At 64.4% G+C, this 26,096-nt stretch overlaps 2 protein-coding genes across 5 annotated transcripts in view; both read right to left on the minus strand.

Annotated features, from left to right (window-relative positions):
* Positions 1–20,695, minus strand: part of MROH1 (maestro heat like repeat family member 1) — a 54,142-nt gene extending 33,447 nt beyond the window's left edge. The window contains exons 1-19 of one of the 4 annotated variants that reach the window (XM_075743010.1): positions 20,610–20,695; positions 19,403–19,785; positions 17,298–17,443; positions 17,024–17,155; positions 16,326–16,488; positions 15,279–15,377; positions 9,998–10,149; positions 9,320–9,460; positions 8,537–8,629; positions 7,291–7,369; positions 5,845–5,958; positions 5,435–5,508; positions 4,634–4,753; positions 3,542–3,652; positions 2,439–2,583; positions 2,258–2,298; positions 1,531–1,672; positions 1,179–1,231; positions 422–529 (exon numbers count right to left, since the gene is read on the minus strand). In XM_075743010.1, the coding sequence (XP_075599125.1) occupies positions 422–529; positions 1,179–1,231; positions 1,531–1,672; positions 2,258–2,298; positions 2,439–2,583; positions 3,542–3,652; positions 4,634–4,753; positions 5,435–5,508; positions 5,845–5,958; positions 7,291–7,369; positions 8,537–8,629; positions 9,320–9,460; positions 9,998–10,149; positions 15,279–15,377; positions 16,326–16,488; positions 17,024–17,155; positions 17,298–17,443; positions 19,403–19,424 (1,935 nt within the window). In that variant the 5' untranslated portion in view covers positions 19,425–19,785; positions 20,610–20,695. Of the gene's footprint in view, positions 1–421; positions 530–1,178; positions 1,232–1,530; positions 1,673–2,257; positions 2,299–2,438; positions 2,584–3,541; positions 3,653–4,633; positions 4,754–5,434; positions 5,509–5,844; positions 5,959–7,290; positions 7,370–8,536; positions 8,630–9,319; positions 9,461–9,997; positions 10,150–15,278; positions 15,378–16,325; positions 16,489–17,023; positions 17,156–17,297; positions 17,444–19,402; positions 19,801–20,609 lie in introns of those variants that run through there. The other 3 variants (XM_075743012.1, XM_075743013.1, XM_075743011.1) reach the window with 3 other exon arrangements.
* A 1,153-nt stretch (positions 20,696–21,848) lies between these two features.
* Positions 21,849–25,521, minus strand: HGH1 (HGH1 cochaperone). The gene is made up of 6 exons (XM_075743023.1): positions 24,977–25,521; positions 24,790–24,890; positions 24,300–24,398; positions 24,125–24,216; positions 22,518–22,640; positions 21,849–22,353 (listed from the first exon to the last, which is right to left on the minus strand). The coding sequence occupies exons 1-6, from the start codon at positions 25,504–25,506 to the stop codon at positions 22,171–22,173; spliced, it is 1,128 nt and encodes a 375-aa protein (XP_075599138.1). The 5' UTR covers positions 25,507–25,521; the 3' UTR covers positions 21,849–22,170.
* Positions 25,522–26,096: the final 575 nt, after the last annotated feature.

Below are 26,096 nucleotides of genomic sequence, written 5' to 3' on the forward strand. Positions count from 1 at the left end.
GCCCTCACCAGCCGGAGGTTACAACTCGCAGCCCACCGGTGCGGTCAGAAATGGGGTCATTGGGTCCGTTCCCTTCTGCACCGGAGAGCGCTTGGCCTGCGTCAGCTCGCTTCTGGCTCGGCTCACTTACAGACCCCTTCACAGCAGATGTAACGCAAGCTGCAGAGACCACGGGCTGGGTCTGAAACAGCCCGGCCGGGACCTCTCGAGCCAGCAATTTGGCTGTGGACTGACCAGTATTCCATTTTCAAGGCTGCCCCGCCACCTTGCTAATCTCCGGCTATTTCTTCCTCCCTCCTAACACCCCCTTCTTCAGCTGTTGGCAGAAGGATGCTTTCGGGAAGCATCGAGGGCTGGATCAGCCCTGCCCCTACAAACACGCCGCCAGCCCGTCCATCCCCCCGCTCCCCCACACGGTCACCTTCTCCGGCACGAAGCCGTTGTAGCTGTTCAGCTGCCTGCACATCTCCGTGGCAAAATGGCAAATCCACGTGTTGTCAGAAACGGCCACCAGCGTCTCCTGGAGGAACTGCGGGAGGAAGAGCCGTCAGCTGCAGGTGTCCCAGCAAACCTGCTCCCGGCTAAACGAGCAGCCTCAGCCGCAGTAAATTAAACACGGGGGGTTGTGTCAGATGTCCCCGCACCCCTGCCTGCGCCGAGCGAGCACGCGGCCCCGGATCCCCGCGGGATGCTGCCCGGCACAGCAGGCTGCCCCCCCCAGAGCGGCTCCCGCCGGCAGGCAGCCATTCCCCCCGCTCCAGAAACGTGCCCTTCTCCTCAGGGTGAGGTCTCTTCCAAGATAAGCCGCACCCCAGTAACACTGCCATCACCAGACGAGCGGGATGAACCCTGCCAGCGTTAATTGCCCTATTTTAAGGCTCCCCAATTAAGTGGGGAGACACCCCTGGGACGGCCGTTCTCTGACCCACCAGCCAGCCTGAAAGCTCGTTTTTAGCTTTCCCTGCAGGAACTGCGAGTCTCCCTCCGCACTGACCCGCATCTCCACCTCTAAAGCGACGAGACCCGGCAGGGTGACAACGAGTGACCATCTCTGCCAGCCCGGTCGGGGGGCGAAGGCGAGTTCCTGCCCCTGCAGACCCGGCTCAGAGGGGGCTCTGGAGCTGGCTGCCGCTTGCCCTCCCACCGCCCCGTTGCCTCCCCGGCACGGGGACCCTTACCAGTAGCAGCTTCTCTTCCCACTCCTTCTGGGACAGGGAACTCTCCGTGTTCTCTAGGAGAAAGCACATTTTTACACTTATTTCTCATCCTCACTGCACGTCCCGCAGCAGGGGCGGACCGCTCTCAAATGCTGTGTGTCCTGTATGTGACGCCGCGGGGCTACCACCCAAGAGACAAAGGCTCTCCTGGCAGGAATTAGCGGCACCAGGGTGATTAAAGTCCTTAGTAAAACAGGAAACGGCACGTTTTCAGGGTGATCAGGCACGTGGGCGGTCCCCACCCTGTTCCTGGGCACCCCAAAGTGCGCGGGCACACGCAGTCTGGTTTGGAGCCGGTGAGACCCCTTCCTACCTTCTATGTGCTCCACCAGGAGAGGGACCTGCTTGCTCCAAAGCTGGTCCAGCGCGGGGTGGACGCTGTAATGCAAGACGTTCAGCAGGCGCAGGGCAGCCATCCCCCGGCAGTCTCCTACGTACGGCTGTGAAGATACAACCTGAAAGTTTGGGGATGGAACAAAGGGTGTTAGTGCAGAGAAAGTCGTTTCCAGGTTGTAAGCCAGAAAATACGAGACAAAACACAAGAATGCAACGCTGAGAGGTGACTGAGCTCTACACCTCAACGCAACTACAGCTTAGAGAAACGCTGTCAGGACAGGCTGCCTCTCCGTACCCCGGATTCAGGCCTGGGCGAAGGGGAGCAGAGCACAGGCTCCCCGGGGCTGAGGAATAGTTTCTCAAAGCCCTGGAAGAACAGCTGGAGATGGGCGCTGCAGCAACGCCCCGCTGACGTGGCTCTGGGTCTCCAGGAGGGAGTCTGAGCTTCCACGACCTAACAGGGACGCCTCTGCGTGCCACGGGGACGGGGGTACACCCCACACAAGAGGTGCAGGATGGCTCTGGGTACGGGCACCTCTGCGCCTGGAGCAGCGGGGCACGACGGGGCGTTCACCCCGCGCATCTGCTGGGGCAGGCTCGGAGCAGGCTTCCTTAGTCCGTCTGGGACAGGGGAGGGGGGACGGTTTCTTCGGCCGTACCGGTATAACCGGAGGAAGGAAGAGCTCTGCCTCCGGGCCACTCACCAGCAGTCTCGTCGTCAGAGCATAGGGCGAAGGAAGATTTGCTACGAACAGAAGGGAAAAAAAGCATAAGACAGCATGTCCCACCAGACGCCCTCGGAGCAGGCCAGCGACCGCCTGCCTCGCGGCTGAGACCCAAGCTCATGCGCCCCGGCTGGCATCTGTCGGGGAGGCCGGTACTGACCATTCAGGTCGTAGCGGATAAGGGACGCGTTTTCTCCCTCCTCTTGCTTCTTCATGGCCAAATACATGAGGCTCTTGCAGAGCGGGGTTAGCGCGTTGGTGAACTGTATGGGGGTCACAAACTCCAGGAGGTACGGCCACAAAACCTGCGGGAGAAGGGGAGCATGGCACTCGCCCTGCCTGCTGGCACAGGGCGCCCGGCAAGAGCCCGGCTGCGGAATGGAGACCCTGCACCGAAGCACGGGACCGAGAGGGAGAGGAGGGGGAGATGCTGGGTCAAAGGCCTTTTGCTGAGGGGGAAAATCCCCAAGCCCCTTTATGTAGTGCTCTTCCTCAGGAAGGGAGAGGCCACAGAATCACAGAATCATTTGGGTCGGAAAAGACATTTAAGATCATCAAATCCAACCGCTGTCTCTGCTCCAGCAGCCAGAGTCTTCCCTTTCACAGAACCCCGGAGTGGTTTGGGTGGGCAGGGACCCCACAGCCCACCCAGTGCCACCCCTGCCATGGGCAGGGACACCCTCCACTAGCCCAGGTTGCCCAAAGCCCCATCCAACCTGGCCTTGAACACTGCCAGGGAGCCAGGGGCAGCCACAGCTTCTCTGGGCACCCTGTGCCAGGGCCTCAGCACCCTCCCAGGGAAGGATTGCTGCCTCCCATCCCATCTCCATCTCCCCTCCTGCAGCTTCAGGCCATTCCCCTTGGCCTGTCCCTCCCTGCCCTTGGCACCAGCCCCTCTCCAGCTTTCCTGGAGCCCCTGCAGGGACTGGAAGGGGCTCTAAGGTCTCCCCGCAGCCTTCTCTTCTCCAGGCTGAACAACTCCAACTCTCTCAGCCTGGGGAGGGTATGCCTGGGTGCTTGGGAGGACAGCATCCCCACCCAAACCCCTGCCCTGCTCTCAAGGGAAGGGGATGGTGCCAATAGCTCCTACAAGGTTTAGGAGCGGTGACAACCCGTCCCGCCTGGCAGATGGGGTGTCCTGCACGTCACACGGGTGGTACGGGCTGTGCCGAGGGCAGCGTGGGACCCCCAGCGCACGGTGCATGGACAGCGGCTCTGGGGCCAGCACCGACCACCCCAGAGGCAGAGAACGCGCAGACTCACGTTGTTCATCCTGTCGACAGTCGTGCTAAGGAGAAAGAGCGTATTGACGCTGATGCTCTGGACGCTGTCACTAGTGAGGTCATCAGCATCCGGCGGCTGTTTTTTGGGCTGCTGGAGAAGGAAAGCGCAGGTCAGCATGGACGCTGCGGCAGGGCCGGCAGCCGGAGGCAGTTGGGTGACTCCGTCAGCGAAAGCGTTTCCCAAGCTGTTGAGCCAGCACGCCTGGCAAACAGCACGCCAGAAGGAAGGGGCAGAACCCAAAAACCTCCCGGTTCACGGCCCATCTCCAGCACACGCTCCAGCTCAGAGGGGCTGCAGAGCTCCCGCAGCCCGAACCATCACCCCTGCTCCTCTTTGAGGGGGAACGGGGTGAGCCCAAGGGTGGTTTTAGTCGTGCCCATGTCCTGCAGCCCAGCTAGAGGCAGCCAAGCCCCCAGGTAAGGAGCTACCCCCACCGAGGGGGCACCAGCCTGACCCAGCCCGGCTACACGGGGGGCACGGAGCCGGCAGGAGGTGGAGGTCCTGCCAGCGCAGCCCCTATGTCCTTTGGATGCGGGGACAGCTGTTCCAGCAGCATCTCTCCTGCTCCCGAGGTTTGTCCCCGCTCCTCCTTGCCCCAGAGGCAGGAGCCACGACGTGCCACGGGGGGAAGACGGGGAGCAAGCTGCGGCACTGCTGCACGAGGGCTGGGGCGGTGGGGATGGCCAGGGGCACATCCGGAGGGTCTGAGGGGGGGACCCTGCACGGGGAAAGAACTCTGGGGCTACGGTCGGTTCAGACACTTTGGTCCTAGAGCAAGGGCTGCCCTGGGGAGGGCTCAGGGTCAAGGCTGCAGGCGAAGTGAAACAACCCACGCAGGCTTCTGCCAGCCGCACCTCTCTGCCGACGACAGCGGTGGCCAGAGGCTGGACGGGAGAGCTCTGCAGGACACGCTGCACGACTAGAGACCCAGGTGCCGGGCTGCCTCCACCACGGGTCTGCCTAAATCGACGCTGCAGGCAGGCAAAGACGTGCGCAGCTGCAGACCAGGACTCGCCTGGCCCCACCCGGGTGCCCTTCTTTAGGGGTTTCATCCCACCTGGACGTGCTTACCGCATCCAAGGGAAGGGCACACTGGCGGACGAGGAACTCCATCATCGCCTCCCCGCCGGGCTGCTCCAGGTAGCCGTGGTGAGCCATGGCGCTGATCACCTGCACCATGGCCCGTTTCACCTGCACGGGCAGAGCGACAGCATCAGCATCGGGGCAGAGGGGGGAAGCTGCGAGCGGGGGGGTTTCTGCCTGCTGCAGGGTCCTCCTCACAGCCGCCCTTCGCCACCACCACCGCCACCTCGACGTTCCCCACTACCGAGATTACGGGTCCTGCGCAGCCCTTCAGCCCGCAGCAGCTGGGCACCGCACAGGGCAGCGGGGTCAGCTGCCCACAGCTCACGTCCGTGGGTTTGTCCAGAGGGGCCCGGACAGGAGCCCACGGCCACACCGCCCACGGCCACGCCACCCACCGCACGCGGTTACGTCCGGCAAAACAAAGTTTGTGTTTTGCAAGCAGGACGCACCCTGCGACCGCGTGAGCTGAGTCACCGGCAGCCCGGTGCTTGGCAGCGCCGTGCGTTCTCTTCACGGGCAGCACTCCAGGCAGGGCCACGCTTCGCAGCTCAGACACGCTCTCTGCACAGGGCACGGACGGAAAACCGAGCCCCAGCATGCTCCCCCGTTACCAGGAAGGCACCTTCTGGGTGCGCTGGCAGAACTGCCAAAAGCGCAGCCAGGAGAGAGGCGAGCAGCAGGAGGCGGTGGGGGCCAGCGGGGCTGGCTGAGGCAGGGGGGCACGGCTGTGCGGGGGCCCAGAAATAAACCCCCACCCCTGGAGTACCCCGCAGAAGCTCAGCTTACCTTATTGTTGCTGTCTTGCAGAGGAAGCTTCATAGATGAAAGAATAAAAGGCTTTTTAATCTCCATTTGAGAGGCTGAAAAAAAAGAAGATGGACTCTGAAGGTCGACGATGTTCTCGAGCTGCTGATCCCGAACACTTCCCTTCCCCGACAGGGAGGGCTTTGTCCCTCGTCCCCTTCCCACCTGGCCAGGCCACCGGACTGGCTTCCTTCTCCCCTGACCCTGCAGCCAAGGACGGGCTCGTCCCCTCATCCCGCTCATCCCAGGTCCCAGCAGGGGAACGAGGGGATTCACGGAAAGAGACCCGTGGGAGGAAGGGGAGAGCCTGCCTGGAGCCCCTCCGCACCCTCCAGCTTTGAGACCCCGACAGGGACCGTGGCCGGTCGGGTGGCAGCCGCCCTGGTACTCACGGGCGCTGTTGATGATCTGCCTCATGATGAGCAGCGTCCCCACGCGCGTCCTCTCGTTGCTGCTCTCCAGCTTTGGGAGGAGGAAGGCCAGCACGCGGTCAGGGAAGGAGCAGGCTGCGGGAGCCAAACCAACCGTCACGGCCGCACGTCGTCCCGGGGACGGCACGCAGCCTCGAGATTTGGGGTGCGGGCACCGCATCCCCTGCACGGGAGCGTCCCCCCTGCAGAACCCCACGTGCAATTGGGGGCTGTGTGCCCACTACACGCAGCAGGGCTTTGCCAGCGGCGTCAAACCACATGCGGTTCGGAAAGCACCGCTCCTCCTGTCCCAGCCAGCCAGCTCCCCGGGGAAGCAGCCCACCAGCCCAGCTAACCAGCCCGTCCTGCTCTTCACATCCAGACCTGAGCCATTCTCTGGTGCTTTCAGCACATTTCCTGAGCTCCCTAGGGAGCTGAAGGAGTTTAAATTATACCTTCCAACAAGTGCTGCCCCATCTGTCAAAACGTTTTGATCGTTAAAAATAAAACCAGTCTATGGATGCCGAAATTGGAGCGACGTTCGTGGGCATTGGAGAGGCACGTTTGGGGAGGGATGGGCTGCTCCGAGACGGGGGAGCCTCAAATTTGCTCAGGCAAAGGCAGCCAGGCGGCAGGTTTGCCTTTGGGAACGCTGGTGAGAAAGGGACATCACCCAACTGTGACTCAGCAGCAGCCCGTCACACCACTGCTCTTTTTCTGGCAATTGCCCACGCTTCTGTCTGCGCCGCAGAGCCAGCAGCCGGGGAGCCGGGGCTCCAGCCGCGGAGCTCCACACACAGGCTGGGAATGTACGAGCCCTAGGTCGGCCCGGTCCATTTGCAGTAACCCAAAATAACAACCGCGTCAGCTGCACACGAGACACAGCAACGAGGAGTAGGGGTGAGCAGGGTACCCCAAAGTCCAGCTGCACCACAGGCACGGCACGCTGCGGCACCTGCAGAGGTCTCGGCAGGCTGGGACAGCCTGAATGGCTCTGAGGAAACCTCTGAAACTGAGCCAGGCGCCGTTGGGAAGGTGCCCGGGAGGGGACGACGAGGCCTGAGCCGATGGCAAGCTGCCCCGTGCTCTTCCTCAAAGAGCTCCAGCGAGACGCTCTCCCTGGACGCTGCCTTTGGGGACAGGCAAAGCTACTGCCTTCAGCGAGCCCGATGCCACGGCTACGGCCCCGACGGCCACCGCCACCCTCCCTCCCACCTCCCCACCCAGCTAAGAGGTGTCCGCCACATCCCCCAAGCCCAGCTGAGACCAGGGGGAACAAATCCCTCCATTCACCACGCACAGCTCCTTGGAGAGGACCGCGGAACACCGGGAAAGCCGCCGGCTGCGGTGCAGCACACCCACACGTCTCCAGGCTTTGACCTGCAGACGCAGCGGGCTTCGGGACAGCCACGCCGCGTCATCCCTTACCCAAGACGGTGAAGCATCGAAGAACCTCAGTGTGATTTTTAACAGTCAGGGGGACGGATGGATCCGCAGGAGCACAGATCTGTCGGAAAAACAGCTGCGGTCAGGGATGTTACCCGGTACGGCGCCGGCAGACCCAGCCCTGGAGAGGCAGAGCCGTGCTCGGCACAGGCGCGGTGCCGAGATTCGGGGCGGACAAAGCCCTGGGCCAGTGGACATGACAGCATCCCATGAGATGGATGCCCAGAGCAGCACTTTCTGCCCGCTGCTGGCCGAGCGGCGCTCTGCCCGTGCCCACGGCAGGTTAAGTCATCTCAGGGACAGCACTTGGGAAGCGGGCGTCTGCTCAGGACATGCGGGCTCCTCCGTTCCCCACCACCCCGCCAGCCGCCTCCCCTGGAACCTCTTCAAAATAAGTCAACCCTTCCGGGTGCTATTAAAATTCAGGCTCTTCATTCAACTTACGCTAACGTTGCAGCAAGGACAACGTGCATCTGCCTGCTCTGGTCCGCCACAAGGACCCTTTGGTCCGCAGCCCCGAGCGGCTTTTGCCTGTTGATGCCCATCAGCAAGAAGCAGTTCCCTCAAACAGCACCGTTATTGCATTCAGTTGTTACGCCTCGCTTTAGTAAAGCACGTATTTTAAACGATAGCCTCTCTGTGCTCACATTTCCAAGACTCAAAGTCAATTCAGTATTTAAAAAAAAAAAAAAAAAAAAAAAAAAAAAAAAGCGTTCAGACCTGTTTTAAGCCCTAGAAGCATGATTTTAAGAGCTGAGCGATAGGACAGACCTCGCACCCCTGCGGCTGAAGAACGGCCCCCACGCGCTGCTGCACGGTCCCTGCTCCATGGCGAGTCGATGCCCTCGCTTATTCTCAAAGAGCAAATTTTTTAAAGATCCATTGATTTTGAGGTGTTTGTTTTCAAGCCACTGCATAACCGCGCAGCCAGAGTCGCTCTCCCTTCCGACAACTTGACCGCGCGTGAGACTCCTTCCACGTGGCACATACCGGAGCCCGAGAGCTGGCAACGCCGCCGGTGAGCGGCAGAGAAGCCGAAAGCCTCAGAGGGACGCGACCAGGGGACGGAAGAGGGGAGCGGGCTGCACGCCCCGATCTCAGGCTGCTCCGGGGAAGCCTCAGGTCCCGCAGACGGAGCTTACGGCCGGGCTCCAGCGATACGCCTCCGAAGCAGCCCGCCTTCCCCCAGCAGCCTCCCGAGGGCGGCCGCTCTCTGCCCAGCCCTTACCTGGGGGTGCAGGGTGCCCAGGAGAGAGTCCAGCTGGACGTCAAGGCTGCGGCTGCCGATGTTGACGGAAGCTTCCAGGATCTGGCAGAGGCTCTGCTCAGAGAGACCGGGCTGCAGTTAGCGTCAGGGAGAGACTTGGACTCCAGAGCAGGACGGAGGATCGGGACCCCCGCGCTACGCCAGTCCAAGACAGGGACTGCAGGCAAGAGCAGGGATCACGAACCCACCGTCTCCATGGGGGGGGGGACATAGCTCAGGCACCCCCAAGAGCTGCCTCTTGCCCCAGAGGAGGCTACGAAGAGGCCCGCTGGAGCTGCGGCTGGGTGCGCGGTGAGAACCAGTCGCGCAGCAGAGTGCCCGGAGACGGCAGCGGAGACCGGCTGCAGCCCACTCCATCCTCCCAGATTCCGGGCACGACCACCTCAGGCTTGCGCTCAGCAGCAAGAGGGATCACGACGCGGGGAGAGGGAATCTCGCGCGGAAAAGGCAGTTGCAGCCCAGCCCAGCCAGAGGCAGGACACGAGCTGCCTGACGCCATCGGTAAGGTAAGGACTAAGACCGCTTTGCTGCTGCCATTTTCCCATGCGACCGCACGCTGCTCTCTGGGACGGGCAGAGCCACTGCCCAGCACCCCTCCTGCGTCCGGATGGCTGTCGGCACCACCGAACCGCAGCACAACCCACGGCCAGAGCTACGCTACCTGCCCACGCCCCAGCAAGGCTCTCAGTCAACAGAGCTGGGGACGGGTCCCCGGCCAGCGACACCGCACTCAGAGCCGCTCACCTTGGATATGTAGAAGGCCTCCGTGTGCTTCTTGTAGAGCGCGAGGATGCCTGGGATGAGCTTAGGGAGCTGCTCCTCCAGCTTTTCACCAGGCATCAGGTAACTCATAGGTCCCATAGCCTCCACCACGGCCAGTCTGAGCTGCAGGGAGAGATGGGGCATCCGTGGTGCGGCCAGACCCTGCCACGGCGTCGCTCGGCTGCCACGGAGCTGCTTTTCTGGATGCTTCCAGGAGCCTCTGAGCAGAGGCAGGGACAGCATTTCGCCTGGCTCTGCCAGTCTAAGTGCAAGGGGTGCTCAGCAGAGACGGGGGACGCCTAACAACGCCACCCGTGCCTGCAGAGGACAGAACCCGGCCGGCCATCTCCCAGCTGCGGCATACGCCCAGACCGTCCCCCAAGGGCTGCAGAAGCTCCCCGCACTCTGCCGTCCAGCACCGGGGAGCAAGTGACCCGGCCCGCACGCGTTACGTACGGGCACAAGGCCAGAGGGAACCGAGCGGACGTGCCGGGCACGAGGAGAAAAGCACCCAGCCCTAAACCGGGGCCGTGGGGTTGCTCTTTGGGGGCCACGTCCTTACGAAAGGGCACAGCCGAGACGCTGCAAGGCCGACGTCAGACTAACAGCCTCCCTGCTCTGCGCCCGGGGAGGTCCTGCCACGTCCCAACGTCCCCCTACCTTGGCTTCCCGGTGCTGCAGCCAGCTGTTGAAGAGCACTTCGTACGCACTGAAGATCTCGTTGGAGAAGGTGTCCTTCCTGACCGTGGGGTCCGGGGCCTTGTCCAAGTTCGCCAGGTACTCCTGGATGCTCTCGCTGAAGTGCTGCAGAGCTGGGAGACGGATCACGTAGTGAGATTTTTCCACACGTACGAGACAGTGTTTGTTTTAGCCCCTCCAGAAAGCAGATGGTTGACGTGCTGTTTTCCTGGGCAGCATCTCGAGGGATGGCAGACGCACCAGGACTCTCCCCGGCAGGCTGAGAGACGGCCCGAGAGGTGCCCTGGCTACGAGGGACCCTGGCAGGCGGCCACGCCACAGACACGCTGCCCGGGCTGATACAACCAGCTCTGGAGACCCAGCTCCACCGACCCACCGGAGCCTGGGTTTGCCGCACGGGTTAGTCCTACGCCTTCGTTAGCGGCTAGGGCGGCCAGGAATTAGAGCCAGGGGCGAGCCAGAGCACCGCACCTCAACGGGTTCATCCGGTCCCCGGGCCAGAAGCGCTGCCTGTGAGCACACGTTATTCTTCCTCTTGCAAACTGGACCAGTGACGAGAGCATGTTCGTGCAGAGCACGCGGCCTGGCGCCCATGCAAGGCTCAGCTAGGGACCGCCGACCGCAGGGGGTACCCAGCTTCCATCTCCCCCCTGAGGAAGCCTTCGCCGAGGCTTTACAGAGCCCCTGCAGCAGCCAAGGGATCGCCTAACAGTGGGAGCAGGTCTCAGCCGACGGCTGCAAACACCCTCCTAGTTTTCTTTGGGAGTTATCCAACCCTGGGGCACGCTGAACGGGCTCCCAGCTTCGGGAGCTCCCGTGCAGAGCGCTGCTCCAGACGCTCAGCACGAACCTCTCGGGCTGAGCCCCGCGCTGCTGCCGAACACGGCCACGGCAGGCCGGCTTGGCCCGAGCAGTGTCCCTGTGCCAGCCCTGGGAAGTGCCACAAGCCCTGCCCCGTGCCCCGCAGCCCCGGTGCCCCGCAGCCCCGGCACATCTGCCTGCCCGTCCCTGAGCTCCTTCCAGCCCCGTCCCCCCCCCAAGCACCAGGGTGCACGTGAATGGACCCCGCTCTCCCTCCACACGCTGCCGGGGGCACGCGTGTGCTCCCCTCCTTAACCCAGGAACGCACAGCGACGCTCGTCTACCTTCCTCACCCTTCGCCAAGCTGGCTCCTAACGAAGGAAGCAGCCCAGGGCTTGTGGAGCCGGTGTCATGCCGCTGATTCGGCTGGGTCCGGAGGAGCCCTGGCTGCCGGCAGTGCGACGGGCCACCGAGCACCAGAGCGGGACCCCCCGAGGGGTGAGGCAAGGGGAGAGGAGAAGGATCACAGCCTGCCCAAGGGCAGAGGCACCCCCGGAGCAGCCTGCCCAGGACGAGCTCATCGGCCCTTCTCCCACTGGAGAAGGACGGCTCCACAGCAGCACCCCGGGGAAGGGGCCGCTGCACCCATGGGGCACCCAGGGGACTGAGCCATCCTGCCCCGGGCACAGCACCCTGCTCCTGCTCAGCTCCTGGGGGAGGGAGGCTTCACAGGCCACGTCCCGCACTAACGGGGCAAGGAAAACCCCCGCAGCACGCAGGTACCCCGGGGAGGAGGCTTCCCGCAGTCAGATGGCGGCAGAAGATGGGAGACCGAAGGAAATAAGTGGCTGGCCCCGTGCCGCAGCAGGACGCGACGGAGGAGCACAGCGTTCCTGGCACAACCACCGCCCGGTGTGGTCTGACCGGTGCCCGCGCTATCACCTGGGGACACCGGAGCCTGGTTGTGCCCGACCCCTCGTGGGACCAAAGGGCCGACACGGCCCCCGGGGATGCGAGATGACTCAGGGGCACACCGGCTCTCCGGGGCCCCGTGCCGAGCACAAGCTCGATGCACCCACGTTATCACACCCAGAGGAGGAAGCAGGTTCCCGCAGGAGGAAGAGGAGGAGGGGGGGGTGTCCTGGGGAAAGAGCCGGGGACCCTGCCCGCCCCACGGCGCTGCACAGGGAGGCTGACGCGACAGGGGTTGCACGGCCTCCGCTCCCCCCTCGCCTACGGCAGATGTTTATTTTCAGAGATGCTGACTCACTCCGTGACCTCATACCAAAGCCAGATCATTTCAATCACATGCCTCCTTCGCCCTCACCGTCACCATGCCAGAAAGCAAGAAAGCGGCGCTGCGAGCACTGCCCTGCCTGCGGAGAGAGACCGCTGCCCTCGGGGCCCAGCCCTGGTCTGCCGCGGTCCTTAACGGGGGGCCGGAACCCCCCCAGCCCGCTCCCCATGCCTCAGACGTAGGGCGGGCTCGGAGGGGACACCCCTGTGCCGCAGGGATGATGGAACAGCAGCAGAAGGGTCCAACGCCGCGGAGCGGAGCTCACGCTGCCGGGAAGGCACCGCAGCCGGGAGGGTCCGGCAGGTCTTTGGGCAGAAACTGAATTCCCCTTGACGCCCACCCCGGAGGGTCAGGAAGGTCCCCAGCTCACCCCCATCACACCCAGCACCCTTCTGGACTGGGGAACAAAATCCAGACCCCATCTTCACTCCATCTCCAGGCTGGAGTCAAAACACTCTTGCTTAGGTTAAGTCCTCCTGAAGCTGCTGTGACAAGTTTCTCCTGACAAAAGCGAACGTGTTTAGCCAAAACCATCACCCAAAAGTCCTCCCCCAGCTCAACGCCCTGCGGATGCAAGGGCAACAGGCAATGTTACACCTGGCTTTACTTTTTCTGTGTTGTTTTTTTCAAAAAAACCCTTGTAGCCAGGAGCCCAGCGGCAACGGCTACTCCAGCCAGCAAGGTTTCAGGACATTGCTGGGAAGCTCGTTCCCTTCCCCATCATGGGGACGCCGCGGGCGGCACTGCTCCCGAGTCAGAAAGCAGGACCCCAGGGAAAACCAGGATCCCATCCCCAAACCCACCTCCCCATCTCCGCGCTCAGCCCAGATAAAGCTGCGCGCAACTACCCAGCAGTCCGGCACCTCCTTGTCCCTGTCCCTCTCACTGGGGCACCTTGGAACAGCAAAGCCACCCCAAAAAGTCCTGCCTGCGTCGCACGGTTGTGCTGACTCCAGAGTCACCTCATCTGCCTTTCGGTTATTGAAAACTTTGGCAAAAAAATTACATAGAAACCACACAGAGCCGGAAACCCAGCACGTCGGCAGGCGACGCCTTCCAAGTTTCGCAGGCAGCCGAACCCGGGGACATCCCTCCCGGCAGCCCAACATCCACAGCGCAGCCTCCTCGTGCCTTCGGGAGGGTCTGGGGAGGCACATCCACCCGCGCCCCAGCCCTCAGCCCCGTTTCCTGCACGCTCCGAGGTCGGGGATGGACAGGAGCGGTCGCGAGGGGCTGACCGTGGGCAGGCAGGGGTTTGGGATCAGGGCAGGACCTGCTCCCGACCCGCACGGGGCTGCTCAAAGATGTGCCAGCAGCGCTTTGGAGACTTCACGTGCTTCAGCATATGAGCCAAGAGGTTGCAAACACTCTGCAAGAGCAACAAACCGACGGTGCCTCAGCGGCAGCTCCTGCGGGGTCGTTTTGGGAGGAACACGTGCGGAGCTGGGAAGTCATGCTCCTCAGGACCAAGCAGGAAGAGCGGGGAGCAGGAAGCCAAAAGAAGCGATTGCTGGAAGTGGAGGAGACAGAGCTGCTGGTGGCAGAAGGCTGCTCCAGAAAGAGCCACCCGAACATCAGAACCAAGCTTTCCCAGCCCACGGGCCACGCTGGTCCTCCCCACCGTGCCCGAGCAGAAGGATCCCCTCTCCACAGGGCCAGGCACCACCGATAAGCCGCCTGGGACGGGAACAGCAGCAGAGCTCCCACCTACCAACACGTAGCCCGCCATCTGCGATCGCCCGCAGCCAGCCTCAACTGCCCAACACCAACAACTCGGCTGCGCTGCGTCGAAGGACAGCGTTTCGCCTTCACGGAGACGCCTGACCCCGGCTCCGGCATTCTGAGGACGCACCTCTACAGAAACAGCGCGAGAGCTGCAGGTTCTTGCTTTGAGCTCGACAGAACAGAACACGAGCTCTTAAGGTCAAAGCAGCCCTTCGTGTCCGACAGCGTAAAACGATTGCTGGACCGCGGCAGATCGCAGGAACGAGGTCAGACACAAACCCTGCTGTTTCCAGGAGAAAGAGATGCTGCTGAGCATAGTCCTACACCCGCCCCGGCAGCTCACGGCTCGGGCGGCTCCCACTCATCCCCTTCGTTCCTCAACGCGCAGAGCCACATCAGCATTCCCAGCCTCGGGTGTAAGTATCAGCACGAGATAAGAGCGGCCGCGCTCCAGCATCTCCCGCCGTATCTGCCAGAGCCTTGAACCCGCACTCCCCCAGACCGCCTTTGATTTTTGCCCAGCTGTGGAAAGAAAACCCCAAATCCCGAGATCCTCTGCTGATGATTAACACGGCTGTCATTCCACGCCCGATCGGGGCCGCGCACCGTCCTGCACCGTGCAGACGCTGCCGCCCCGCACTCACCAGCGCCTCACTGCTGGACAAACACAAACACAAAGCAACCGGGGCCAGGAGACAAACCACGACGGGCCACCGTGTCCAGGTGAAGGTGGGTCAGCTCCGGCTGGACCACCGCGCAGGCTGCGTGCCAGCTCCGAGGGCTGGTGCTTCTGCACCAAATCCCGCCGCACAAGCCGCGGCTTTCAGCAAGCCCACGGCCGGAGGAGGGCGTCACGAGAGGGGAGCCCCATGACATCCTGCCAGCCCCCCCAGGAGCGTCACATCCTGAAACCGGCTTGTGAGAACTACAGAAGTGGCTTGGAGAGCTGGCCCGGCACCGTCGCTGCATCCCGGCCTCCCTGCAGTTCCTATTGGCACCAACACTCGTGCTGTTGTAAGGTGCCAGGGTCACGGTCCTAATAAAGGGACAGCCCAGCATCCCCCCGTCCTTCCCCATCCCACCGGGCCGGTGACCTTGACCTGAGCGGGGACAGCTCCAGAGCATCCACGTGCTCCTTGCCAGAGGAGAAAGTGAAGGGCACCAGTGCTCGGGGTTGGAAATGGGAGCGACAGGGATCAGCTGGGAGGCGGAGATGGACTTTGGTGGATCCCAGTGACCTGGAGCTGACAGGTATCCGTCCCTCCCCGAGGCAGCCAGGTCCCAGACACCCAGGAAAGGTCCATCCTAACCCACTCTCCAGCCCCCATCCACAGTCCCTCCTGTTTCAGGGAAGGGAAAAAGTCTCCCACAACACATCTAAAAATCACTGCAGTCTCCAAAGATACGGAAGAACCTTACCGTAGCAGAAGACAGACTTCATGTGGTCCTGCTTGGCCATTCCCAGCATGGGCAGCATCGTCCCCAGGATGGAGTTGAGAAAAGGCACCATTCCGAACACTGGGAAGGAAGCGGGAGAGGCTCACATGCAGCAAACACACGAGCGCCGCTCCGCAGCTGCCCCAGCCTCCGCAGGACGCAGACCTGCACGGGCAGCCGAAGCAGCCCGGCCGGCTGCAGCCAGGCGTTCGCTGCCAGCCAGAAGCCCGATTTTGCCACCCGACAGCCCCGGGGCGGGAGCTGGCCACCCAGGCGGGCAGAGCAGACAGCTCTAGCACAGCAGCAGCCCGCTCCTCTGAGCCCTGAAGCTCACGGCTGTTTCTCAAAGTCGGTGGGCTGCAGGCTATGTCCCCCTTGCTGCTGGCATCAGCGAATCTTTCTGCAGCCAGACTTCTTTTCAGAAGTCCTGTCCTAGAAATACCATTTTTAAAACTCGGTCTTTTTGGAACAGCTAGAGACACGAGCCCTGGCAGGGAATTCTCTAAGGACGAGGCCAGGCAGCTCCAGTTCCCACCGCTTTTAAGCTGCAAACATTGTAAAGAGCTCAGCTGAGCCGTGAAGCCAAGCTGCGCGGGATTTCTAAGTTCAGTGCAATTCTACAGGGACTTGGCTCCCCTGCGCTCTGGGCATGGCTGGCCTCCTTCTTCTTGTGCCCCATCTCTTCTGGAGAGACGGGGAATAAAGGACAGCACGAGCAGGTCACTCGCACTGAGCGTGCTCCTCCTTGCCATACTGCCGGTCGCTGCTTTTCCACTGCGTTTCATCACCGAGTTATTTGGCAGAGCAGACATCTCGATCGTTTTGCAGCACCGAGTCTAAGGTGTACGAGCGATCCCGAGGAGCCTGTGGCGTTTTGAAGCGTGCCGGCCAGCTCAGCACGCGCGACGCCATGGAGGTGCCCCACGGCAGAGCTGTCCGGGTGCAGCACGAGCTACAACACCGAAGCACACAACGCTTCCACGGCTCTTTCCACCGCAGCTGTGCAGAGGCGGCAGGTTGCCAACTCACCGTTTGACACCGAGAGGTTTGCAAACGTCTGCATGACGAAGTAGTGCGGCAGGATCCCCGGCTGAAACTTGGTGAGCACCTCCTCCATCACCTTGTTGATGAAGCGCTGCCCCACCGCAACAAGGACGTTGCTTGCGGCTTGCTGCCAGTCCCGGATCACCTCCTGGGGCGGATGGAGGGAACGTCAGAACAGACGCTGCATCAGACGCGCGGCCTCCCCAGGAGCCTGCTGCTCCTTCCTTTAAACGCCACGCGTCGTGCCTGGCTCCAAATGCCGTGGGGAATCGCACAGGACAGGCTAAACGACACAATTCAGCCGTGATCTTTTCCCCAGTTGGACCTGCCGCCTCCCGAGGCACTGCCTCCTACCTGCTCCAACACCCACCCGCCTGCCCAGCTCCCTTCCAGCATCCCCATTTTATTTAGCTGTGTACGCATACCGTGCTGGAAGAAAACCGTCCGCCAAACCATCCTCACCTCTCCCCAGAGATGAGCGTAGCCCGTCCCCTACTCCCCCACCCCATCCCGAGTCCAGAAAACTGCGTGTAATCCGTCCTTCCCTTCCACAAACGGGGTCCCAGTAACTGCCGCTGCTGGGGCAGCCCCAGACCCGCAGCATTCACTGCAACGACGACATCGGGGCAGAAAGAGCCCGGCCAAGAACAACAACAGGAGGAGCTGGAGCTTTCCGGTCGTACCTTTGACTTGGTCATCTCATTAGACGCCAGGAAGATAACCACTTTCGCTGTGCTTTTGTCCAAGAGGGCGATGTTGTTGCTCACCACGGTTTCCATCGCCTTCAGGATGATCACCCGGTGAGGGTAGGCCAGCTGGAAAGGGAAGGAGAAAGCCGCTGGTCAGCCAAGCTGAGCGCAGGCATGGCGCCTGCCCTGGGGCGAGCAGAACCTGCGTGTCCCAGGAAGCATTTCTCACCCCGGTGCCCTTCCCAGAACCGAGGGAGAAGACCCCTACCTTGTCGTGCTGCCGCAGGTACTCGTCACAGGAGTTGAGGATCTCCTCCGGCTCGGATTCCCCCAGGTAGCACAAAGCGTTGTAGATCTGCTCCTGGACTAGCGGGTCCTTGTCCGTTGTGGCATCCATCAATGTCGTCGCAAGCCCTGAGCAAGACAGGCGAGTTCCAAAGATTTGCCTTCTCTGAACATCTCCTGGACTAACGAGCAGGAAAGGAAGAGCCTCTGTGCATTTTCATCCATCCCTCCGTGAGCTACGCAGGCAGCTGAATCAAGCCTCGCCGGCCCTTTTGTTTCCCACAAACCCTTTCTTCTGGGCTCACCACCCAAGATAACAGGGGGACACCCTGCACGCCACCCTCCCCATCCCCCAAGGGCTCATTCATCCCCGTCCCCCGAGCTGGGCAGGACCCTTCCCAGCGGTTTTTTACTGCAGACCCTACAGATATCGCTCAGCACCGCGTCAGCCGCTGAGCCAAGGTGAACTTGGCTCTAAGGTTTCTCGGTGGAGCGGGGAGGAGGAGGGGTTGATTACACTGGAGATGTTCGAGCAGGGCTGCACAGCAGCACCGGGGGACAGGATCCGCCGCACAGCCGGGCACCGGCACTGTCTGAGGCGCCTGGGGAACCTGCGCAGGGCTGACAGGGTGTGGGACCGACCGTGGGCACATCCTTGAGGGTCCAGGGCTGTAGGAGCCCCGTGGCCCTCGCGGTCGTGCTGCTGAACCCCATCGCCAGATGAGGCTCTGCGTTAGAAGCTGGTACCTGGCAAAGTCCTCCCTGGCATTCCCGTCCCTCCGGCCACGCTAACCAGCGGCCACTCGGGAACAGCCCCAGGAGCCCACAGGCGACAGCGGCCCCTGTCCTGGCCCCGGGGCAGCAACAGCAACGCGCCGTCCCCAAGCACGGCACCCTCCGCAGCCCCAACAGCCGACCCAGCAGCGGGCCGAGGGACGGAGCCCACCGAGGTCCTGCCAGCGGCGAGCCGGGCGCCTGCAGACCAGAGCTGCTCCTGCACACCCATCACCGGCCATGCTGCTCCGAGAGCCCGATCGTTAGTGTGGGGCAGCGTGGTTCTCATTAGGGCCTGCATCATAATAAGGTTAATTAGTTTCAGAGCTGGTGGCCTGCAAGCACGCTGCAAAGAGCCCGCCGAGCGCCGCGGGGCCAGCGACCGTGCGCGGCCTCTGCGATGCCACAGCCCCGAGGGGACGCTGCGCCGCCTCGAAAATGTCAGTGGCTGCCACCAAGGGTGGCACGAGGAAGGTGACTGCATCCCTTGTCCCTTCCCCTCCTCCTGCGGCCAGCGCTTCCGGGCCTGGAGGAGCTGCCTGCCCTCGCGTCTGCCTGCCCTCGCGTCTGCCTGCCCTCGCGTCTGCACGGTCCCACCCCACGTCTCCCACCCAGCCTGCAGCCAAGAGCCGCCCCGCTTTGGGGGTTTTCATTTTCCAAGGCAGGGGGTTGTGGAGACGCTTGCCACGCTGTCACGTTAAAGCCAACGTGACCTGGTGCTGCTGCTGAAGGTAATCCCTGCTCCCACCCCAGCCCAGCCCTTCCCGGGCTTAATTAAACCAGAAAATTCTTTATTGCCTTAATAAAAAAAAATAAAAAAGAAGAGAGATTCATTTCAAAGCTGCCTGGGATTAATTTAGGAAACGCACAAGGGTTTACACCAGGTTGAACATTTAGAGACTATTTAAGCCTCTGCAATTTGCAGCAGAGACAAGGCCCGAGATTAATTTCTAGGGCAGGGAATTACTGTGCACACAGAACCGCTCCCTCCTCCCGTCCCCGACGTCTCTCCAGATGCTGCAGAGAGCTACGGCAGCCCGGGTCCGGCAGCTTCGCTGCTTGCTCCACCGCAGACTGGGCCGAGGCAGAGCCGAGCTCCCCCGGGGCACCGGCAAGGCAATTTAGCCTTGTTAGCCAGAGAGACTTCCCACCCGGCTCCATCCCGACGGGAGCGGCGCAGAAAAGCTGCGCTGGAGCCGGGCAGAACGGGCAGCCCGAGGCGAAGGGGGGCTGCGACCGGAGGGAAGGAGACTCCCACAGCACGGTCGGCGCGCTGAAGCCCCTCGCCTGCTCCCACCGCGCTCCTGTACTCACGTTTTATCCGTGACTCCGTCATGCTCCGCGTTTTCAGCTTCCCCACCAGCAGAAGGCAGTCGGCGGCTTCCTGTGTCTCAAACCCGGGGATCCCTGGGGAACCTATTTTTACACGCTGCCTTTACTTTCACGGAGAAGATCGTTTGCAGTTCTAGTTCGGGTCAGAAAGCCGATGCTGGGTGCGGCGAGGCGGAGGAGACGCTCGACAGCGGCCACGGGGAAGGTGAAATACCGGATCCTCGCAGGCAGGCGATCACCTGCCCCAGCTTTGCTTCCAGAGGCCGGCAGGCAGCAGGCGCTGCGCTCCCATCGGAGCCCAGGACCGTCCCTAGAGAGGTCGGAGCCGGAGGGAGCGCATCCCGGGTTCCGCTCCCCTCCGTGACCTGCCAACGGGAGGACGTTTCACATCAGCAAAACGAACTCACGAAGCTAACCCACCACCGCGTTACGGCGAGGAATCCGTGACGGCAGCCCCCGGGTGCCTCCAGACGGCGCTGGCTGACGAGCCCGAGGCGGGCGCCCCGTTCGCGAGCCCCCGCGCTGCGGGAGCCGAGGCCGTGCTCCAAATACTTGTCCCAAAAACCACGAAGAAGAGCGAAGGAGTGAAGTTTTCAGCGCCGGGAAAGGCCGGAAGCCCTCAGCTCCTTTAACCGACCGCCGCCAGCCCAGGCGGGAACAAGTTTTCAGTGAATTAAGATTTGAGGGCCGATACCCAAGCGCTTCCCCGCTGCCCCAAGCCCAGCTCTGCTGGCAAAGCCTTCTCCGACGTCGGCCTTGCCGCGGCACCGCAAACCACGTCCGGCTGCCTACGGAGCAGGGGCCGAGGGGAAGGAAGGCAGATTGGGAGGGAACCCCACCCCGGGGGCGGGGGGGTACGACCCTCCCGGTTTCCCATCGGTGGGGGGGGTGGGGGGGTGTCCGGTAACGGGTACCGGAGCTCGGCCCGCATGGGGAGCCCCCACCGGGGTTATCTCCCCCAGGAGTGGGAACGGGGACGCAGGCAGCCCTCCGAGGGCTGGATCACCGTGCCAGGCCACCCACCGCTCCCCGGTACCAGACGAGGGGTCCGGTAAAACCGGGCCCCAAAGGCCCCGGCGAGCCCCTCAGGGTACGACAGGCAGCTCCCGGCCGGCTAAGGAGCGGCAAGCACCGTGTAGCTCCGGACACCGCCTCCCCCCGTCCCGTCCCCGTCCCTCCCCGCTCCCACCGGCCTCACTCACCGCGGTCGCTGCCGGACCGGGACCTTCTCGGTCCCCGGCGGCGCTTCCGGGTGCGTCCGCCACGCCCCTAACCACGCCCCTCTCCGCATGGCCACGCCCCTTCCCACAGGCTCCGCCCCACAGAGGGGGATGAGCGTGGTGTTGGGCTGAGGCTTTTTGTGCGCATGCGCACGACGGGGGGGGCTGGTGCCGTTCCTGCGCCGCTAGGGGGCGCCGGTGGCGCGGGACCGCGCCACCGGCGCCCCCTAGCGGCGCGGAACGGCAACAGCCCCCCCCCCCCCCCCGCCGTGGGGCTTCGTGTCCGTGGGTGTGCGGGGCCGCCCCACACCGTGTCCGTGTCACACGCAGCGGCTGCCGGACACACGCGCAGGTGTCCTTCCCTGTCCCCGTGTCCCGTCTCCTCCCCCTCCCCCTCCCCACGCGAGCCCGTGGGAGAGCCGGGCGTGGGGCATCCTCCTCTCCCCCACGCACTCAGCCCACGTCGCGCCGAAGAGGATGGGGTAGCGAGGGGCCCGTGGGGCTTTGGGGTGTCCCTTAGCAGGGGGCTGGCACAGCCAGGTGTGTCCCACAGGTGGGCACCCCCACCCGGGTACATCCCACAGGTGGGCACCCCCACGCAGATGCGTCCCACAGTAGGGACCCCCACGCAGTCCCTCCTCCACCAGGTCACCCCCGAGGCTGGCTCCCCCCCCCCCGCCCCAGAGCCCACGGCTGTTCCTGCGGCAGGACACCGTCTCCCTCCAGGTGTGGGGTGTCCCGGGGACCCCACACAAGGAAGGACCCGGGGTGCTGTGCACCCCACGCTGGGAACAGGAGCTGCACCAATATGGGGGGGGGGATCGACACCCTGGGACCCCCCAGCTGCACTGACACGGGACAGGGGGGATCAGCTCCCCCAGCTCCCTGGGGTGCTCTGATACGGGAAGGGGGGGGGATCATCTCCCCTGGATCCCCGGAGTACCCCGATGAGGGGGGGATCACAGCCCTTGGATCCCCAATACAGGAGGGGGGATCATCTCCCCTGGATCCCCGGAGTACCCCAGTACAGGAGGGGGGATCCCGGCCCAGCCCTCCCATGCCAGAGCCGGCTGCCAGGGAACCCCCCGGCGCAGGCACAGGGGGACCCGAACTCTGGGGGTGCAGGAGAGGGCTGGGCCCTGGCCCCACGCTTCCAGAGGCTGGCAGCTCCCCCAGTCCCCCCACCCTCTCCCTGTGGCCACAGCGCGTTTGGGCTGGAATCCTTTTATTCTGCAAGGCACGTCCCCAGGCAGAGCCCCGGGGTGGCAGTGGGGCAGCCCCACGGCGACGGGCAACGGGTGGCAGCAGCCCCTTCCCCGCTCTCCCCACCACATCTCAGCGTTGTCCCGCAAAGGGAGCGGCAGAGCTGTGCGAGGCGAGGGGGGGGCCTGCCCTGCAGCACCCCAGATTTGCTCCACAAAGAGCAGGGAGGAAGGGGGCCAGGCTGTCACCCCAACAAGCAGATCGTCCCGGCTGCGTCACTCCCCGGGAGCGGCAGGCCGTGCGGGAGAGGCCGAGCACGGCAACCCCTCACCGCGACAGTTCCTCGGGTCCCGGCGTGGAGCCCTGTGCCTCTTGCCGCTCCTCCCGCTCCCGCCGCCATCGCTCCTCTTCCTCCCGATCCAGGCGCTGCAGCTGCTGCTCCACCTCCTCGGGCACGTTCACCTCCAGCAGGTTCTCCATCCCCGCGCCGGGCTCGTCCCCAATCAGCACCTTTACCCAGGAGGGGCACGGGCCGGTGGGACCCCCACCCTTCCCTGCCCCGCAGCTCCCCGCAAGGGAGACCCAGAGCGGCGAGCGAGAGGCCGGACGGAGCCCTGGGAGCAGCTCTGCACCCCGGGACCCGGCTGCCTCCCCCCGGGGACCCCCCTCCCCACCTGAATGAGCTTCTCGCAGGCAGCCAGCACGTCGGGCTCCCGCTCCCAGCGGTGCAGCTCCCGCAGGATCAGGTACGTCCCCTTCTCCCTCACCACGTGCCGGCCGGCCTTGGTGGCTGTGAGCTGCGAAGGAGACGAAGCAGCAGCGTGGGCAGGGAGCCGGCTGTGGCCGGGAGAGCGGGGACAGCACCCAGCAAGGGACACTGCGGGACAGGGCTGCCGCTGCCCCTTGGGGGGTGTCACGGAGCCGCATGGCCCCAGGACAGCCAGGGGGACAGCCCTCCGGCGTGCGAGCGGGGCTGGAGAGCCTGCCCACAGGGACACGGGGCCACCAGCTCGCTGGCCCTTCTCAGCCACAGAATGGGAGGGGACTTCTGGAGGTCACAGGTCCCCCAAGCAGGGCCCCCCCGATGGGTTTGAGTACCCCCAGGGACGGGGACTCCACCACCTCCTGGGGCAGCCTGTGCCGGCACTCGGTCGCCCTCAGAGTGACAAAGGGTTTTTCCTGGCGTTCCAGTGTGACCTCCTGTGCTCCCGTTTGGGCCCATCACTCCAGCGCCCTGGGAAGAGCCTGGCTCCTCCTTCACAGACGTCGGTGGGATCCCCCCAGCCTTCCCAGGCTGAACAGTCCCAGCTCCTGCAGCCCTTCACAGAACCCCGGAGTGGTTTGGGTGGGCAGGGACCCCACAGCCCACCCAGTGCCACCCCTGCCATGGGCAGGGACACCCTCCACTAGCCCAGCTTGCCCAAAGCCCCATCCAACCTGGCCTTGACCACTGCCAGGGAGCCAGGGGCAGCCACAGCTTCTCTGGGCACCCTGTGCCAGGGCCTCAGCACCCTCACAGGGAAGGATTGCTGCCTCCCATCCCATCTCCATCTCCCCTCTTTTAGTTTAAACCCATTCTTCCTCACAGGAGAGCAGCTCCAGTCCCTTCACCACCTCGGTGGCCCTTCGCTGTTCTGTGTCTGCTCTATCCACGTCTCTCTTGCGCTGCGGAGCCCAGCACTGGACCCAGCACTGAGCAGAGCTCCCCCAACCTGCTGCGACGCTCCCAGTGCGCCCCAGGACGCCATTCGCCTTTGCCACGGGAGCACGCTGCTGGCTCACATTCGCCATGGTGCCCACCAGGACCCTCAGGGCCTCGCCTGCAGAGCCGCTTTCCCTGCACGTTCTACTGCCTGCGGTCGCTCCTTCTCCTGGCAGAACCCCACGAGGTCCCTGTCGCCCCGGTTCTCCCGCCTGGCGAGGTCCCTCTGGATGCCAGCACGACCCTCGGGCATACCAGCCGTTCCTTCCAGCTCGGCGTCATCTGCGACGCAACGAGGGTACGCTCTGCCCCGTCGTCCAGACGATTAGTGACGATGGTGAACAGGACTGGGCGCCGTATCGGGGACACGCCGCTGGCCACCAACCAGACTTTGTGCCGTTGATCACCACCCTCTGGGCCCGTCCAGGTTTCAATCCGCCTCACTGCCAGCGCTTCTCCGTGAGGATGTCCCGGCAGACAGCGTGTTCCAGGGCAGCCCTGAGCACCTCTCTACCCCCAGGAGCCCCCGCCCGGGCTCTCACCCTCAGCCCCGCCGTGATTTGCACCTGAGGGACCCACCAGCATGATGGCTTCCAGCAGCATCTTCCGGACGTCGGGTTCTTCCTCTCGCCGCTTGTCCTGGGGCAGGTACTGCAGGTCCGCAGGCAGCCCTGGGGGGGGGGAGGCAGCCTCAGGGGGAGGGACCCCGCCAGGAGCCCCCAGACGCCCACCTCCCGCTCTGACACCCACTTACTTTCCATCTCGTCCTCAGGAAATTCCTCGGGGCCTGCTAGAGGCAGGAGGAGGAAGGGCAGAATATCGACCTCCTCACTCAGCAGCCACTCGTGGTCCTCTGGGGACGAGGCAGGTCAATCAGCAAAGGAAAAACAAAAGAAAACCACCAAAAAAGCCTGGGTGACATAAAGGCACCGATCACCCAGCCTGCCCCACGCAATGGCTGCTTCAGCCCCCGCCCCGCTTTAGAGCTGACCGTGACGCTGAAGGTGTGGGACATCCCCCTGGTCGGTGCTGTGTCCCCCCAGTCTGCTGCCCGCCCCAGCCCACTCGTGACAAACAGAGAAGGCCTTGACGCTGCACGAGCGCTGCTCAGCACCGGCTAAACCCGGCTGGCGTCACCTGTGCTGGCTACACCAGCCGTGCCACCAGCAACGCCTTGGCCACGGGGCCCGCAGGCCACGGCAGGTTTCCGGGCAGGGCTCTGCAGCTCGGCCCGGGGCTCTCACCGTACTCGAAGCAGCAGTTCCTGAGCGCCCCGACGATGCCCCGGCGATGGACGGCGGAGTCCCTGTACTGCGTGAAGGGCAGGAGCCGCTGCACCGAGCACCTGCGGGAGAGGGACGGTCACACCGGGCCGGAGACACCCCCCCCCATCCCTCCCCACCCCGGGCACTGCCCCGCCCGGAGCCGTACCGGGAGCGGTCGAGGAGCCCGCGGCGGCCCTCGGGCAGCTGGCTGAGGTTGCAGAGCAGCGGGCCGAGCTGTGGCGGCGGCCGGGGCTCGCCGAGCGCCTGGAGGAGCGGCTCCAGCCCGGGTCCGCGCTCCCGCAGGCCCCGCAGCACCCGCCGCGCCGCGCCGCGCTCCCGGCAGAGGTTGGCCAGCACCCCGCAGGCGGGCCCGCCCGGCAGCAGCCCCAGCAGCGCGGGCAGCGCGGCCAGCAGCGGCCCACGGGCCGCCGGCTCGGCCGAGACGTTCACCAGGCAGCTCAGGGCGGCGCGGGCAGCGGGCGGGCACGGCCCAGCCGCCAGCTCCGCCAGGGCCGCCAGGGCCTCGGGCCGTCCCGCCAGCAGCCGCCGCCCCGCCGCGTCCCCCGACAGCGACAGCGCCGCCTCCGCCGCGCCCGCCCGCACCGCCTGGCCCGCCGCCGGGGCCAGCAGCTCCGCCAGCTCCGCCAGCGCCGCCCCCACCGCCGCCTCCTCCTCCGCCGCCGCCGCCGCCGCCATGGCGGTCGCCTCCAACATGGCGGGCGTCACCTGGCAACCGCGAGGACTCCTCGCGGCGACGGGCGGGCACGGGAGCCAATGAGCGTCACGCGAGGGGGAGGGGGGGGGGCCACGCCGCGACTTCGCCAATCTGCTACACAGCAGCAGCCAAAGGGGGCGGGCCCGGCAGGGAAAGAGCTTCTGGGAGTGGAGGTCCCGCCCTCGCGCCCCGCCCCCCGAATGGGTCCCGCCCCCTGGCCCTGCGGCGCCGCCGGGTCCTAGTGCGGGTGGGGAGGACACGGGTGCCGGGGGGGCGGTCACGGCGCGGCGCTGCCGTTTCCCCGTGGCCCTTCGCTGGACGCAGCCCGGGAAGCCCACGCCTGACCGCGGCCAGCCCCACCATCTCGCGGTCGCTGCGACCCTCCCGTCGCCACCCGACCCTTCCTCCGGTCGGAGCTGCCCTCGGCTCCCCGCGCCCCTCCGCCGCGGAGCAGGTCCGGTGCGCTCCCGGAACCTCCGGGGTCGCTTCTCCCCCGCCACGGTGGGTCTCCAGCAGGTCCCGGGGCCGCCAAGCACCCCGTGAGGACCGGGGTCCCGGTACGGTCCCGGTG

Source organism: Balearica regulorum, chromosome 2, assembly GCF_011004875.1.
Source record: "Balearica regulorum gibbericeps isolate bBalReg1 chromosome 2, bBalReg1.pri, whole genome shotgun sequence".
Taxonomy (NCBI): Eukaryota; Metazoa; Chordata; class Aves; order Gruiformes; family Gruidae; genus Balearica; species Balearica regulorum.

Coding starts and splice junctions, on each gene's coding strand:
- HGH1 (XM_075743023.1), bottom strand. CDS start 25,506: ATGGCGGCGGCGGCGGCGGCGGAGGAGGAGGCGGCGGTGGGGGCGGCG. Junction 24,891..24,976: donor GGGCTCCTCGACCGCTCCCG/GTACGGCTCCGG, acceptor CCTCTCCCGCAG/GTGCTCGGTGCAGCGGCTCC. Junction 22,641..24,124: donor TGCTGGAAGCCATCATGCTG/GTGGGTCCCTCA, acceptor TCTCCTTCGCAG/CTCACAGCCACCAAGGCCGG.